The sequence below is a fragment of the Rhizoctonia solani genome, chromosome 1 (genome assembly GCF_016906535.1).
Source record: "Rhizoctonia solani chromosome 1, complete sequence".
Taxonomy (NCBI): domain Eukaryota; kingdom Fungi; phylum Basidiomycota; class Agaricomycetes; order Cantharellales; family Ceratobasidiaceae; genus Rhizoctonia; species Rhizoctonia solani.
The window spans coordinates 924,111-940,490 of NC_057370.1; the positions used below are offsets into that span (position 1 = coordinate 924,111).

Genomic DNA, 16,380 nt, shown 5'->3' on the forward strand with positions numbered 1-16,380 from the left:
TCGAGGCGTAATGGCGTGGCTTGGTTTTGGATGGCACCATGTGCTCCATATTGCTTCTCCCGTATCTATCTCGGCCTGGATTTCTTTTCTCGACTCTTTTCAAAAATCGGTCGATGCTGGTAATTCACCGTTGGATGACTTGGGTTTGCGTGCGCGACTTGTGCTAAAGGTACCAGCAACGTTCATCCCTTGAGCGCGTTGCGGGCAAGTTTTATGTCCCACCGTTGGTGATGGCCAGTGTTTAAACGGACCAGTATTTAATTTAATTCATGGGGCATTTTCTCGTTTGGGGATTCGGTTGCATTCGTGTACTTGTAGAAAGAGAATATAGAGTTGCCTCTGTCGTAGGCATATAGCATTACACCTAATGTGGACGAATAAAGGAACTCGAAGCAGATTGAATTGGGAACCCTCAGTTGAATAAATGAGGGAATAAATGTACGAAAAAGGGTCAGATTTGAATTCATGTCGGATGACATCATCTACCGCCGAGCGGTAAAGTAAATGAGGACAGAATCCCTGTTTTTCATCCACCACGCGAAACACGTTTTTTCCAGTCTCGACCAGGTACCTAGTTGGCTAGTTGTCAGGCAATGGATGAGGACGAGAGCAGCGAAGGTGAATCGCAGCGAATTGCGATTTTCCAGAAACAGGCGAAGCGGCGGTATATGAACAAGCACCGAGCACAACAGGAGAGTCTTGCCAGTTTGCCCGGTTACACATCGCAGGCAGAGGCCGAGGGAACTGCACCACCCAAGTACCCGCCTCCGTCGGCGCTGACCAAATTCCCGCCTGCTGACAAATATCCGACCCCGCTGACGGCTGAAGAGGCTGACGAAGAGCGCGATGAGGTCGGGGATGTGGTGCGCAGAGTGAGGCTCAGACGCAAGCGCTCTGGATCCGACTCGTATCTCGACTCGTTGTTGGCCAGAAGCGTCCATGCGCTCGAACTTTCGTAAGTACACTACTAATCTTATTCCTGACTCGCCAATCTGACTCGTTCGATCGGTGAAATGCTATATTCGGTCCGGCCGTGGGCTTTATTAACTCCCATGATTGCGTGTCCACATGATTGCGCGTCCTCTCTCGATTACTACTATTACCACTATGATATCCGCTATCCCATTTCCTAGCAACGCACTACTTCAATCCTCTATGACGACTCAGTCTTCACTCTCTGCTCTGCTCTCCCGGGAAGATCAACTCGATTCGCACGTCCAGCTGCTCTCCAACCAGATCCATGCCTCCGATTCACGCAGAGTGTGGGTAGACGACATGTCCAAGCAACTCGATGGCGGCCTTAGTCAGAGTTTGCCCGATGCCGCTGGTGGGTTCTTGGCTGGTCCAAGTGAGTCGTTCCCGGCCGTGTACAAAGCGACAGATTAAAACTCGTGTACGCACAGGTAGTTCTGGTACTCCTGGTCATAGCGGTCGTCTTCAACATGGTGACAAACCTCGCTCGCCACCACCTAGATGTATGACCGTATACGCAGACCATACCCAAGATCCCGATTCCATCCTTATACCCTCGACTAATGGCTTGCGCTCCACCGCCCAGATTCACGGACTCGCTCCCCATACTCAGAGTCGAAACCACTCGAGGCAGTCTTCGATGTCTGAAGACGGCACCGCCTTGGGATGGGGCACCCCTCCTGGTCGAACTTCTTCCGGAAAGAGGAGATCTATATCAGGGGGGATGTATGGTATTGTAACCGCCTCGAGTCCTCAGCTTTCGACCCCGGCACCTAGGAGGTCCAGCGGTCGGAGGAATTTGTCGGGCGCGAACTTGCCGGCTGAACCATCGAGTGGGTATGCATCCAGTGTCCAGAGTCCAAACGTCCAGACAGGATTCCCCTCCAATGTGCAGAGTCCAAATGTCCAGATTGCTCATTCTCCAAATGTCCAAATCGCTCATTCTCCTAGTATTCAAACCCAAGCTCAAACTACTTCGTCAAATACATTCCTCTCATCGCCCGTCCTCCCCGTTCTAAGCTCCGCCCCTGCCGAACCCTCTACACCCGCTTATAACTTGTTATCCGCGATCGTTACGCGTACCCCCGGGACGACCGATTCCGAGTCTGAAGGGCGCAGATTGGGTCCGCCTAGCGAGTCTAGACGTGCGCTTCCAAGCAGACAAAGTAGTCGGCAGGGTAGCACAAGGCAAGACGGCCAAGATCCTACCCGCCTAACAGTCGACTCGCGCGTACCCAGAATCGAATCTCAAATTAGTCCAGGACTCGACAAACGCCCGCGGCACCTTTCGGAGAACGATATAGGTGCGACCAGAGGCAAAGGAGGGTGGGTTGCGCCAATGATGCTTGCTGGCCAGAAGCGCGGTGGAGCAGCTACAGATTCGGAACATGGCTCGGGCCAGTTGGGAGTGCAAGGGGAAGGATTGAGAAGGTCTCACAGCGCAAGGGTCAGGGGAGACGTGACACCCCACAGTGGGATATCCTCGAGGAGCGGGTCGAAACCTCCTACCCCCAGTCGCACCACTACGAACTCCTCCATTCCAAACGCACCAAGTCCGAATAGAGCCGGGTCTGGATCGAGTTCGAATCTTGCAGCTTATGAATCGAGTTCTAATCTGGTGGGCTCGAATTCCGGAGGACCGACTACCAGTCCGAACAGACCAGTCCGGCATCCATTCTTAGCAGGCGGTCGCAGACGCTCTATATCAACCGAAGACGAGCGCGGCTTACAGCGGTACAGGAGTGCCGACGCACTCCGCAAGATCTTGGACGATGCAGCCGCCAAGCGAAAGCTCGAAGAAGAACAACGCGAGCGAGAGAGAGAGGAACAGGCTCGCAAGCAGCAAACAGAGGACGAAACCGAACCAGAAAGAGGTCGAAAGCCATTGGCGAGGCCTACATGGAGCGTTATCCCGAGGCGAGGGACGACCGTGGCTGTCGAGACTGTTGCGCCTGCGGGGACAGTATCCATCGAGGGTATCACGGGTGTCGGCGGTGGTTCCGGTGGCGGGAGTGTGCGAGGGAAAGGTAGTACAAAGGGGGGTCCAAAGGACTTGGATCCGCTGGTCCTTCCGGGCGAATTTTGGGGTGGGGATGTGGCTGATGAACCCAATGCTATCAGTGGCAGTGGGGGGGATGGGCCAGATCTCTCCAGACAAAATACGATTATCGCTCCCAGACAAGATACTCTGACAAGCGCGGGTACGAAGCAAGACGCATTCACACCCACAACTGCTCGACCCGACTCTCCCACGCGACAGAGGTCCCAGTCGATGGGCCCTGTTACACGGCTCAGCTCCCTGCTGCCCAAGATATCGGTGTTTGGAAAGTCTACTACGTCTGGAGTGGGCGAGCCTCCTCCAATGGATAAGGGCAAGGGTAAGGCTGTGGATCCGGACGAGGTACCTGGCGATACGTCCAAGACTCCCGTTGCGGCACGTAGCCACGCGGCCCAGTTGAGTCTTCAGTTGAATGGTGCGCTTATGGAGCCGGATGGAGATACTACTACAAGGTATGCCTTGCCCCGTTTTGGGATTGAGTTTTAGCTGATAGAAAATACAGTGAATCCGAAACTGAGTCTCAACCTTCCCGAGCCTCTTTAACCCTCCCGGCCCGTCTCTTCATTGATTCAACAGACTCGATAACGCGTCGCCCTTCATCCCTTCGCCTATCTGGTTCGCCCCGCCCCTCACTCAGGCAACCCGGGTCGGGAGCCTCGACCCCTCGATCCGTCACATTTTCCCCTCTTCCTCCCAAACACATCCCCTCGGGCGGTCGGCCGCTGTCCGAAGCCAAGACTCGACGCAAGCAGAAAGACAAGGAGAAGGAGAAGGAGAAACCTGGTTGGTTTGCGTCGTGGTTTGGTCCGTTGCCGAGTAGTAGCAGCACTGTGGGAGGCACAAAGTATAGTTCGAGTCGGAGGGGATGGGATAGCCCGAGGAGTATGGACGACTGGCAGATGTGATTCTCGTTGCTTCTTTTCAAGAGCTGGTTTTGATATATCCTAGGTTTAGGCCTTTTTGATATTCTTAGTATAGGAGTTTTTTGTTACCCCAGTTTCTTTTTTTAGCATAGGCGCTCGTTTTTGTTTCAAAGTTAGTATTAGTTTGTCTTGGGAGCAGCAAGGCGGATACGTGCATGGTTTATGTAGCAATTTAGTTTGTGTTTTGGTGGGGGTTTATAACATCCTTGGTCGTATGCCTTTCTTTTCTATGCACACTTTACCACGTATGACATCATGAATATATAACTTAGGTTCCTAGGAAGATACATGCAGTTTTGCCAGCCAGCAGCCATACAATTTAATTAGCCCTTCATTAGCTCGGCCTCCTATGGAGTAATGTAGTCAACACTTGTATTCAACGATAGTAGAGGGGACCAACCATCTTTCTAATCTCGGCCTCGACCTCATCTAATTCTCTCTCTGCCTTCTCCCTGCGAGCTTGTAGAATCTGTAATCGGCGCGCATCACCACGTTTCGAAGCCGCAGCCGAAGCTTTGGCCACCGCAGCTGCCTGACTCGACTTGATAGCTGATATCTACGCGTCATCTAGTCAGTGTAATATCTCATTTAACTGGAGATATCCATCTAGACTTGCCCTAGATAAAAGAGACTGCTCTTTGGCATCCAGCACCTCGATTGCTTTTTCAGCCCGCTCGAGCAACGTGTTTAGCTGTGGGCCGATCTCATCTTCCAGCTGGTTTTGAGCTGCTTTGAGTTGAGGCTCATCAATGAGCACGAAGAGCTTGCCTGTCCGTCAGTACCTGAGAGCGATAATACGAAAGACAAAACCCACCCGCTGATTCTCAATAATGCGCATCATCCGGTCCAAATCATGTATTCCTTCCGTTTTTTGTTCATCTGCTATTTCTCCCAACTATGTATTTCCAATTAATACAGCAAGGGTAGCCTGAATAGTTATCTTACAGTGGAACTACACCTCGCAACCATTTGAACAGTTGCATGAAGATAACTTAGATGGTTTGCTGGGCCTTCGTTCAGCGGTACAACGGACCCTCCTGCTGAGAAAACCGACTGGCGCGGCTGAGTAAAGGAACGCCGAGCATCCATGATGGGCAAAGAGTAGTGCGTCGGTCATGTGATCGTGTGGTGGAGGTAAGTTAGGGACCAGAACAGTTTGGTCCCAGTCAATTGGTAATGTCCACCCGAGGCCTACCACAGCCACGGTCATTGGCCAGGGTGGTTGATGGGAACTGGAGCGATGGGCAGATCGACCTATCGACTGCGGGTCCGAGTAGGCGCTACTTTCCGAAGGCTATTCGCCTAGTTTTGTGTGCAGGCTTTTGTCAATACCCCAGTAGATTATGTAAAGATCCATGTAAATTCGAATATATGCGTCATATAATAGCCAGCATCTTTGCGGCTTGTTTGTAAAGTCAATGTTACCCGTACATTCTATACGCATACTATCTCAAAATCTTACTATATCTATTAATCCCCTCTTCCATTCCATCTCCCAGTACTTTGGGAAAACGTACCGTCCTTCTGCCGGCAGGTAAAACAACATAAGGGTGCTGGTATTCGTGCAATGTCCTTTGTAGACGCAGAGAAGTACAGCAAAAAAAGATATTCGGAGTTAATGGGAGCAAACATTTGTAAGGCTATGAAACTTACCAGACTTTGAGTCATGTATATACATTCAAACAGGCATCGTGCTCATCATGGGCGTGCACGGCGTCCGCTGCTAGCTCGAATGGACGTGGATTTCTTGCCTGTACCAGGTCAAATAACTGGAGTTATGAATACTGAAATCTTGTCCGATATGCACATCCAGCTAACTTCGTCGTTGCGGAGCGCAAGCAAGCTTTGTCTGGTAGCCAACTTATGATCAGGCACCTGCAGAAGTTTCAAGGCCTAGATAGCAATAACTTCGTGGTGCAATACATTGATTTTGTTCCATGTTTCGAATGGGACTCGTACTCTAAGAAGTCGTATGGTATATTATCATGTCATGTAGCTGCAACGGTACCGGGAAAGTTACCTGGCCATGGTTCTCATGTGCAATCAGGCCCTTACCTTTTTACCTGTGGCTGTGTTCGCGGAGTTGGGTACCACAACCACAATCCACCAAGGGTATTACCCGCGTGGCTTACCAGTTCGACGATTTTAGTCCGTACGGTATTGATCGCGAAGGATTACTTTCCTCCGACTATCCAACCACTGTGCTACATTATGTCTGAACTCTGTCAACCCCGGCTCCCAGATAATGCCCCACCAGAGCCACCACCTGTGAGATGTATACATAAGAGACTCCAGACTCTGGATCATGAAGACGAATCCGATGAGATCAACGGGGCGGTGTTCCAGTACCCACCATTGTGCGAGGAGCTCCTCATCAACCAGGCCCACCTAACCCAAACAATGGAATCCTTGGCTCGCTCGCCACTCCTACGACGCGATGGACACTGGTCGATCGATTGTACCAGCTTCGAGTCTGCAGATAACCACTCGATGCATCAGGCTTGGGCCGATTTGCTGGACGTCATCATGCGTGCTGCGTTCAGGAGCGACCGGTTTCGTCCTGGACCTCAGCCAATAGTCCCACTGCGCGGAGCACGCGTGCTTTGTGACCACAGCAGCGGCGACATGGATACTTTTCCGGATGTTGCCCAGGGACACAGGGACACTCATGGACGCTACCACTGGGCCACCCTGGAGTTCTTTGCGCAGTGCAAGGCCAAGCCCGACCAGCTCGGCAAAGCGCTGATGCAGATTGCCCGCTACTCCAGAGCCATGCTGATCCATCAGGTCTACCGACGGTTCGTATACTCACTCGCTCTATGTGGAACCGAGGCGACGTTTGTGCGCGTGGGGCGGAGCGGGATCACTCACTCGACGCCTATCGATGTCAAAGCCGATCCCGAGCAGTTCATACGAGCTGCAGCAAGTGTGTTTGGGCTTGACGACGGTCAGTTCGGGTACGACACACGCTTCTACTACTGGCCTCCACTGGCGATCGAGGACGACGGTCGGAAGAGACAGCTGAGAGTCAAGACGGGTAACTGGCGCTGGATAGTGATGGAACTGCTGTGTCAGCGGATGTGCTTGGTAGGGAGGGCCACGGTGGTTATGCTGCTATGCAGGGTGGGTAACCCGAAACACCGTGCCGTGCTCAAGTCGATATGGCGGTATGAGTCTCAGCCCGACGAAGGAGATACGCTACGGAAGCTGGAAGGCAGCCCTGGGATATGCAGGTGCCACTGGAACGAGTACTTGAACGACACGAAGGTCAAGGATCGAAGCTTGCTGGTACCATCACGTTATCAGCCGATGTTCGTGGACATGCCTGAGGAAGACAGGCAACAGATGCTAGCGGCTGCCGGGTCTATAGACTGTAAGAGCGGGTGGGACTGCAAGGGCAAGGTGAGGTACAAGAAGGCGCAGCTGAAGCTGCTGAGGGTACCTGAGGATCGAGTGCATAGCCTGATACTGATGGAAGAGGGGACCAAGCTGCGGAGGATCAAGCGGTTTCGGCATCTGATGGTAGTGCTTCGCGATGCGCTTGTCGGTGAGTCCAGCATTGTGCTCTATCAGTGTGGTGCTGAAGATAGAACATGGAGTAGGATATGCGTCCATGGCTATATCCGGCCAAGTCCATCGCGACATCAGCGAGGGGAACATACTGTGCCAGGCTCCTGGCTCTGAAGACTGGTGGGGGGACGGTATGCCTGCCAGCACGGACCTCGACGGCAACGACATCGTCGAGGAGATCCCGAGCGATGCCTTTGTCTCGTATGACTTTGACAGCATTATTCTGGAGGATGAGAGTGAGATCAAAGAGTGAGCGTGGGGAATGCTGTCTGAGCCGAGTGACTGATGGTGTTGTCAGGGCAAACACGCTACAGGAATATATCGAAGGGCGATACCCCAGTGGGAAGTCGATTGGTCGTTTGTACGATATGGAGTTCTCGGTCTCTGAAGACATGCTAGAGACCGATGTGCAAAACAATGCAGAAAAGACGGTGAGTGGATGAATGATGTAGGTGGGGTACTGGCTAAACTCTGGAACATCTCAGGGCACAGTTGCGTTTATGTCTTACAAGCTTCTGTCGGAAGAGTCAGTGCAGCACACGTTCATGCACGACCTTGAGTCGTTCCTGTGGGTGCTGGTATGGCTAGTTGCTGTGCGTGCGCGGGAGAATAATCAGCACAACGCAAATTGGCTACGAGAAAAGCTGTGCTCACCGGACGTCAGTTTTAAGAAGTTGTTTATTGTCGACATGGAAACATCCAGCGAGCAAATGGCAGGAGTGATCGATGCGGCGGACACGGAATGGGAGCATTCATGGACAGTTATAAAATGCTTTGCCCAATTTCTCAGCAACAATTTATATGCTCCAAGGCATAATGGATCTTCAAACCTTCCCCGGCCATCACCCTTGCTAGAATCAAATAAGACCAGCAGAGAGGAGAAATGGGGGTTGATTAGGACTCTGATAGGCATCTTTGATGAGTCAATTATTGAACTACAATCCTCCTATTAATTGCAATTCTTCATTCCTCTCAGACAACCCCAGAGTTTTGTTGGTTGATCCCATGCAAGATAACTGACCTCTTTCTTTGCTTGCATAATTCTGATTTGCTACTCCTCATGTAGAGTACGGGTTCCTGCCTGGACACACCTCCTGTTGAGATTCTCACTACATTTGTTCCTTGCTTGTTGTACAGGGTCCAAAAATGCATTTAGTGTTGTCAAGTTCAGGTCATGGTCAAGCTTGCTACCAACCAGATAGAGTAAACTTAGACTTACTACCATAATAACATATGTGTACTATGTCTCTACCATTGGTTGTTTATTCTATAACGGACGAGTCAATCGCGTCCTCTATATGGCTTTCGTTTCTTTCTTTACCTCTGCTCATTCGCTTCTGTGGAGCGCGGAGCAAACATTCCGTCCGAGAATATCTTGTTGCGTTTACCGTCCGGGAATCCTTCGGAGATTGACTCTGGATGGAAAGCATACAATGCGCCTCTGCTCGATGATGGGAAAGGGGATATTCAATAGCAATGAACAATTCGGATAAATTCACAGTTTCGCTTTGGTCCATTTAGGGATGAACTGTAAAGACGATGCCCAGTAGGCCGATTTTCAGAAGGATTATCCGTATCAGGGCGAATTCGGAGGCGTTAACGTCCTTTGAATGAGAGCGTTAACGCATATAGAGCCGAAAGGATGGAACACTCTCAATCAACTCGCCAATGACTATGTTGTTCCGCACAGAGTTGAGAAGCTAGATAATAGGCCAGGGTATGCTATAAGCGGCCAAAACAAGAACACAAAAAGGCAGAGTCGCCAAAAGCATCTGTGTCAGAAGTGAGGAAGCGATTCTCTCAGACCTCTTGGGAAAACCCCGACGCTCCCAAAGGCACGAAGGCACATAGAGTCTTAGGTGTTCCAGGTGCCCTGTGAGGATCCTCCTTGTGAGACCACATCTCTGGTAGCTCCCTCAACTCTCCTGGGGTACCGTCACTTAGAATTCGAAGGCCTTCAAAGTGTAAACGCAATACATGTATCTTTGCTATTTGTCGTTATTTGGCAGATGGGATCACTAACCAAATCTCCAGAACAACCGGCCGTAGGCGCTTGGTTTTATAGCCCATATCTCGCCCGTACGATACAAGAATCTGCATTAGCCGTATACAAGCTATACTCCAATCTGCTCGTCATATGTGAGTGAGCAATGTGTATTAACAAGCCCCATGTACTCCTGCCCACCCGTACAACACCTTATGCCAGAAGCATTAATATAATTCCATTGAATATCTGGAGTAGACTCACACAACTGGACTTTCGCATTTAATCACGTTGGACGTCATCTGTATAGGAGTACAAGATACACCTACAAGGTAATCCTACCACTGATTTGTGATTTCGAACGCGCCTACTGGGGCAGTTCCAAGTGCTTACATTGAATGGTATGTCAAGTCCCAGAAAATCACGAAGAATTGCACGCTCTTTGGTGCGGTCCTTGTCGTATAATCGCTGGCAGCACTAGAATATAGCAAGAGCGTGTTAGCCAGAGTGTTCGACCCTTTCGCATTGCAACCTCACGTATTGATCAACAGGTCGACACACCCTACTTATGATGAGTGTGTTGTTGGAATAAAAGCGAGAAAGCCCATGCCCCAACGGTACGCCACGAGCTCCGACTATAATGCCTATAAGAGCTAGTATCACAGAGATCCAGCGAAGCATCTTGGGGATTTATAAGATATGGTCGAGGTGGGCGCCTCGCGCGCATAGCACTCACCATAATAAATACACAATGTACCAAGTTAGCCGGAGAAATAGGAAGAGAGCTGAAAAATATGAGCAAGCCAAGGGGTGCAAATCGACAGAGGGCACCTGACTGGATCTCAGGTCAAACCTTTATTTAGCCCCTAACCCCTTTCTTGTTTGTTTTTGTTTGAATTCGGTTAGGGGCGATGGTCTACAAAAGGGGAGCATCGTTCACAGCTCTCGTAGTTCTCCTCACTTCCACCCACCATCGGATCCATTACTTTTGGCTACACCTTACCTCTTCAGCTTTACTTGCGTCCATAAGCTTTACCACGTTCTTTCCTCTCCAAATCAACAAATTACCTATTAATATGCGCTCAATTATCTCTCTAGCCATTGTTGCAGGGGTCGCTATGGCATCTCCAACACCCCTGACTCCTTCTAGTCGTCAAAATGCGTACGATATTACAGCGGATATGTCCGGTGACTCAACTGGTTTGCTCGATCTTTCAGACACTGGGCTACTTTCAGGAGGCTCAGGTCTTCTTGGCGCAAACAGTGAGATCGCAGGTCTTCACCTCCGCCGTGCCAAACGTGGTCTGCTCGATACGCTCGACACCGGGTGAGCTACCATCAGAAATTGCCTTTAAAGGCGGGTACGCTGACATAGATATACCTAGAGATGTTGGCGGAACGTTGAACTCGCTCACGGCGGGGGGTGCACTCTCTGATATTGGACTTGGTATCAAACGTGACCACGGACACAACAAGAGGCTCCTCAATTTTGGGCGTCCTTCAGGTGGCTTTTCTCCCAAAGGGAACACTTGCCCTGCTGGCCGCCGCTACGTGAGTAGATATCAGGTCGAAGAATACATTGTCTCAATTAGGTATGACTTTGATAGTGCTGCAAGCACGTTCGCAAGTACTCGGATCCACGCAATGCCAATCTACTAGACGGTGCTTTAGTGCAGGATGGTTTGCTCAACGTACGTCCATTATCATTCGAGAGCTTTTTTGATTTACAGAGCTATCTCAGGACGTCTTGATGGGGCTTACTTGCGACTTGATCGCTGGTACCCTCGCCCCTGACTCGTGCGATAAGCATGCTGTGTATGTTTTACCCACACTCGACCAGCGTCGGCCTCTGACTCTTCTTGATAGATGTTGCACTAACCAACGTAACTCTAATCAAGGCATCCTAAGCCTCGGATGCACCCCATTCGGGTTGGACATCAACATATAGAAGCTTTGATGCGAATTTCTATGCAAAAGATGAACCTCGGGGCGCGTGATGTGATTCTGCAACTGAACCTTGTATTATAATGATGTAAATTATGGTGTATCATAATGTAATTTTAATCTTCATCCGTGTCTGAGCCCAAGTCAATTTGAGGCATCGGTTCATCGTCGTCGTCGTCGTCGTTTGGTGTAGAGAGCCGTCGTGAAGGAGGTCCCGGAACAGGTGCTGAACTGGAATTTTGAGAAGTATTTGGAACCATAGAGCTACGAAAAAGCGACGATGCTGCAACAGCTGCCGGCTGAGATTGCGAAGTTGAGACAAAGGGTGTGCTTGTCGAGGTTGATGAAGGAGCTACAGGTGCCACAGCGTTGGACGTTGTGGATGAAGCAAAGGAAGGAGCAGGTGAAGGTACCATTGGTTGAGAAGGAGGGAGAGGTGCAGGAATCGCATCGACTACGCTGTGTTTTACAATACCATTGACTATGGTACTCTGCTCCACATTGAGTGTCTCTTCATTTAGATCATTCATCGCATGCTTGGCTCCATTTAAACCTCTAGATGCTTCCAAAGGCAATTCCGAAGCCAAAATCTCATCTGCAATCGCGATCTCTGCCGTGTGCCTAAGTTCCTTGGTCTCTTCGTCCTCTTCATCTTTCCAAAAGAGAAGCACATTTTCAATGGTCGGTCCGGATTTTGAATCGGGTGGAACACGGGGATGCAAGAATGATTGAACGATGTGGTGATGACCGATGCCAGGTGTAGAACGTGCGTCGTACGTCTGTAGCTGAGCATTCAGTGGCCAGACTCAACAGGACCGTGGGTCCATAACTCACCTGCTCAATGGCACTCAGAGCTTGTACCGCGACACCTAACATTCCACTGGGGCTTCCGCCTAGCTTGGATGCATATATGCGGCTTATTTCTTGAACAAGTCGCCTGTGGCCCCCCTTTCTTGGGAGGTGTAACAGCAACGCGAGTAGGGTTCTATGAACGGTTGCTTGAGTAGTATGAGGAAGCGTGGGGATCAGCGCAGCTAGTGCAAATAACGCAGCCATGTGCAGTTTGTCATGCGTTGGTAGTGATAGAGGACTTGAGCTTGTAGACGAAGAATGGGAAGAAAACAATTCGTCTCCTTCGTAGCGTGCGCGTTTCTTGCCTTTTGTCCCGCTTTCGTGTAGAGGCTGGGCTTGAGAGTGGGTGCGTGAAGATGGTAGCAGAGGGGATAAAACTTTGAGTATCCGAGCTGCGAGGCGGTTATAAGATGCTGACGGAGCGGGAGTATGTGTGCTTGCTATAATCGGAGGGATTGTGGCGAGAAGACGGGCTTGAAGTTCTCTTAATGTATGTTACGATTGAGTGTCATAGAGACCAAGTAAAGGTATGAAGGGGATAACATACGTTGTAATATTTTGTTCAAGTTTTAATGTTATAGCGGTGAACACTTGAGAAGCATACGGCGTAAATAGTTTTCCACAACTTGGGCATAGTTAGGATGCGCGGAAAACAAATATATCTCGAGTGCGCATAACATACGTTTTTGCGAGTTGTTGAGCCAGCATACATCCTGCTGCGCATAGGTCTGGTACAATTGCATCCTCGTTTGCTCGTTGGACAGCTTCATATGTAGCATTTGTAGATTGGGACTGAGACTGAAGGTTTAAGCCTGCGTATATAGCAACAGATAAGCGAACATACCTGCGAATTGGCATTGAACCGAAGCAAAGCTAATGTCAAATGAGAAAGCTGGCCGAGTGGGATCGACACAGGCCGAGAAGTTGGGGTCCTACAACTAGTCCTTCGACCTTTATTATTGTAGACAGGCAAGTAAAATACATACCTGAGTAAATCTATGAGCAAGTGAATCATGCTTCGGAACCGGTCAAGGGCAATAGGTCCTGCAACGGCGGAATCGGCTGGTAATTCTGGTAGCGAAAAAGGCGTAGTGATCGTACTCGGGCCTAATAAACATGAGTAGGTTGGTCCGAAAGTGGCTAGCTAAAACTTACGAGGCACATCGGCATAAGTGCTTCTCAGTGTGCTTAAAGTTGCCCAAATAGTTCCTATGGTCGAGTCAAGGCTCTGCCTCCACATCATTCCGGCTCCGACCTTGCCGCCCGTGAGAGCCAGCACTGCATGTAGCTTGATGACAGAAGTGACGAGCAAAGGCAATTGGTTATCGAAAAAGAAAGAGGGCTAGACGGTACTGGAAAGGATCCTTGGAGGTGTTCGAGCGTGAAATTTAATAGCTGTTGGTGAAGTGCTTTATGATGGGTTGGGTGATATGTCGTTAGTTTGGTCAAGGTATCTATAGCGAGGAGCTGTAAAAAATTCAGTCTGGAGACATATGCAAGACACAATATGATATACTTTGAGATCAAGTTCGCTTTCGGAATTCTTCGCAATAGCCAATAGTGCCTGGCTACATTTTTGGACGTTGGGAACAACTACTTGGCGTTGAAACTCTGGCATATCTGTCACTGCTGTAAAGATATATGACAACAGACGAATAGCAGAATAGTGATTTGGTGGTGATTCGGGTTTCTGTCGTTTGTGAATCAGCCAACCAGCTATAGACAGTTAACAGACACTTACCGACAACATCGGAAGTACCACTCCAACCCATCCTTGAGCATTATCTATTAGAATTTGCCTGGATCCTAGGGCTGTATATCTTGCGATGTATAGTCCCACCCAGCGTGATGCAGCCTCCCGAGAGTGCAAGAAACTATTAATTCGAGCATTCCATTTCCCCAGCACACGAGTCTCTTGGAGAATACCAGGCTGTTGAAGCACAGTCAGGACATTTGGCAGATATTTGATAGCAGACTCGTCTGTTCCTAGATGGTTCTGGAGGACAAGCTCCAGCGGATGTTTTGCAGTTGACATCACAAATTTTGGGCGACCAAGGAAGCGAAGCAAAAACAATAATTAGGATTCAATTTGAATATGGGAGATCGAGATTAAGCGCCGGAATTGTCATCTGGGGCGGTCACGCTTGGCTTCTTACCACCACATCCCCGGGTGGCAATGAACTAGACATCCGACCTTCACTGTGCGTGCAATATCATTCGAATCTATTAGTGCTACTATGAGCTCTCAGCAAACTCCCCGTACAACGAGCCGGCCTTCTCTTCCTCGGGCTTCATCTCAACAGAGTGGACAAACTGGACAAATCCATGTTATTGTAAGGCTGCCATATAACCGCCCGCATGATGCTCCGCCGGCGCCCCAGCAAGTCAGTGAGTCTCGCGACGGTGTTGTGTTTCAACGTCCAGTTCTTACCAAGCAATTAGGTGATTTGGTCCCCTGAGAAAGAGAAGATTCTATGGGATGAACTGTCCCGCCCACGAACCAACCTGAACGCTGTTAATTGTACGTACTTTGATGCTGCCTTGCTTTGGACATATCAGTCCAACTCCTATTCATTTTTAGGGACGGGGCTGTCGGCCCAATTGGACGTACCAGTACCATATCTCGTTTATCGAGCGCAAGTTAAATACGAACAAGACCTCAAAGGACTCCAAGGCATCCGACAAGCACAACCTGCAACCTCTCCAGCAGACGACCGTCCCTTGGGTCTCTCTACGCAAAGAGCCCGTAATGTACTTTCATCCCCGACTACTGCTACACCTTCCCCCCTTGTTCGTCGGATGAGCTCATCAGGGGCCATTGGTTCACGATGGAGTCGAGGCTCCAATGCTTCGACTCATACCATCATTCAACCTCCGCCTGCGCGGATGGCGCGACTCAATCCTGTCTTGACGCCACTCAGAACGGCTACGGGGTCTAAGCCTTCTACGCCCAGCTCTGGTCGCTCTACCCCTTCACCAACCGACTCAGAGGAAGAAAAACGCGACGCACAAAAAGACGAGGCGGACCAACTGGCGGAAAAGTTGAAGGAGCTACAGAAGAAAATGGGGAGCGGGTATTTTGGATTCGCGAGGCCCAACAAGTCACATGCACCTTCGATTACGACCTCCCAAATCCGACCCGAGTCGCAGTTGGCATCTCAGATTCGGTCACAGTCGGGCTCGCAAGTTCGAACGCACGCTACTCGTTCGCAGACGGCCACCATGTCCGCGTCCCAAATGCAAAGATCCTTGACGACCCCGACCGGAACTGCGATGATGGCCGATGGCGGCACGACCACGTCGGCTTCCGCATCCATGTCCCAGCGCGGGTCTATCCCGGATATTCCTTCCCCTGCATCAGACTCTCGGGCCCGCCTGCCCTTGCGCGTGACAAAGCGAGCGACATCTGTCGGAACCCATCGCTCACCAAGTGTTGTATCGGAGGCGCAAGAAAGGGGCCCGGTAGGTCGGACGCGCGCACATGATGCGGGGAGCGGCCAGGTATCCAGTGCTTCGAGCTTTAGTGATATAAGTGGTGGGTTTTTTTTGTATGACTTGGGCCAAGACAAGAAGCTGATCCATTTGCCTGATGCAGATATGAGCTCTTCTGCACTTGAAGATGCGATGATGAGCAACAATTTCGCCAGTCGCATGTACGTTGCTTTGTTCATTCTCTGTGTAGGCTTTGGCTGATTCACATCATTTTTCTATAGGTCGATGTTTTCTCGCGCTCATCATTCACGCGGAGCGAGGCATGGGCGATTTACTTAGACAGCTTTCGTTGTGTACTTTTCACATATCACACTGTGTTATTTAATTATACAGGCACTAGTTACTTTACTATTTCCCTTCTGATACTGTGTTTCACATCAGTACGCGTAATTATTCTACCACCTTCCAGCTTGTTCTGTTGCTAGCGTGGCGTGGCTGCTGAGCATATATGTGTATATATAAAGGGTACGTGCGCGATAAGCTCAAAGGCAGAGCCCCCTCGATCATAGCGCCAACCTGAACCCTGATCGCCTCCGCGTTATTACAAAAAGGAAACACTAATTTACTGTACTTGCACCTACATC

At 50.1% G+C, this 16,380-nt stretch overlaps 6 protein-coding genes across 6 annotated transcripts; 4 read left to right on the top strand and 2 right to left on the bottom strand.

Moving 5' to 3' along the window:
- Positions 1 to 593: 593 nt before the first annotated feature.
- Positions 594 to 3,936, top strand: RhiXN_03781 (uncharacterized protein; the record flags this gene model as incomplete). Its single annotated transcript, XM_043323598.1, has 4 exons — positions 594 to 955; positions 1,134 to 1,348; positions 1,404 to 3,483; positions 3,534 to 3,936. 4 exons carry the CDS (start codon positions 594 to 596, stop codon positions 3,934 to 3,936), a joined length of 3,060 nt encoding a protein of 1,019 aa, XP_043176017.1.
- A 341-nt stretch (positions 3,937 to 4,277) lies between these two features.
- On the bottom strand, positions 4,278 to 5,043 carry RhiXN_03782 (SPC19 domain-containing protein; the record flags this gene model as incomplete). The annotated part of the gene is made up of 5 exons (XM_043323599.1): positions 4,278 to 4,301; positions 4,355 to 4,503; positions 4,567 to 4,717; positions 4,769 to 4,849; positions 4,900 to 5,043. 5 exons carry the CDS (start codon positions 5,041 to 5,043, stop codon positions 4,278 to 4,280), a joined length of 549 nt encoding a protein of 182 aa, XP_043176018.1.
- Positions 5,044 to 6,165: 1,122 nt separating this feature from the next.
- On the top strand, positions 6,166 to 8,477 carry RhiXN_03783 (uncharacterized protein; the record flags this gene model as incomplete). The annotated part of the gene is made up of 4 exons (XM_043323600.1): positions 6,166 to 7,501; positions 7,557 to 7,773; positions 7,823 to 7,955; positions 8,010 to 8,477. 4 exons carry the CDS (start codon positions 6,166 to 6,168, stop codon positions 8,475 to 8,477), a joined length of 2,154 nt encoding a protein of 717 aa, XP_043176019.1.
- A 2,149-nt stretch (positions 8,478 to 10,626) lies between these two features.
- On the top strand, positions 10,627 to 11,456 carry RhiXN_03784 (Fungal hydrophobin; the record flags this gene model as incomplete). Its single annotated transcript, XM_043323601.1, has 5 exons — positions 10,627 to 10,835; positions 10,894 to 11,059; positions 11,116 to 11,199; positions 11,250 to 11,323; positions 11,375 to 11,456. 5 exons carry the CDS (start codon positions 10,627 to 10,629, stop codon positions 11,454 to 11,456), a joined length of 615 nt encoding a protein of 204 aa, XP_043176020.1.
- Positions 11,457 to 11,568: 112 nt separating this feature from the next.
- RhiXN_03785 (rRNA processing/ribosome biogenesis) lies at positions 11,569 to 14,339 on the bottom strand (the record flags this gene model as incomplete). Its single annotated transcript, XM_043323602.1, has 10 exons — positions 11,569 to 12,231; positions 12,287 to 12,788; positions 12,852 to 12,929; positions 12,987 to 13,096; positions 13,149 to 13,236; positions 13,291 to 13,411; positions 13,460 to 13,592; positions 13,658 to 13,771; positions 13,821 to 13,994; positions 14,046 to 14,339. The coding sequence occupies 10 exons, from the start codon at positions 14,337 to 14,339 to the stop codon at positions 11,569 to 11,571; spliced, it is 2,277 nt and encodes a 758-aa protein (XP_043176021.1).
- A 326-nt stretch (positions 14,340 to 14,665) lies between these two features.
- Positions 14,666 to 16,075, top strand: RhiXN_03786 (uncharacterized protein; the record flags this gene model as incomplete). Its single annotated transcript, XM_043323603.1, has 5 exons — positions 14,666 to 14,692; positions 14,747 to 14,825; positions 14,886 to 15,839; positions 15,900 to 15,957; positions 16,018 to 16,075. The coding sequence occupies 5 exons, from the start codon at positions 14,666 to 14,668 to the stop codon at positions 16,073 to 16,075; spliced, it is 1,176 nt and encodes a 391-aa protein (XP_043176022.1).
- Positions 16,076 to 16,380: the final 305 nt, after the last annotated feature.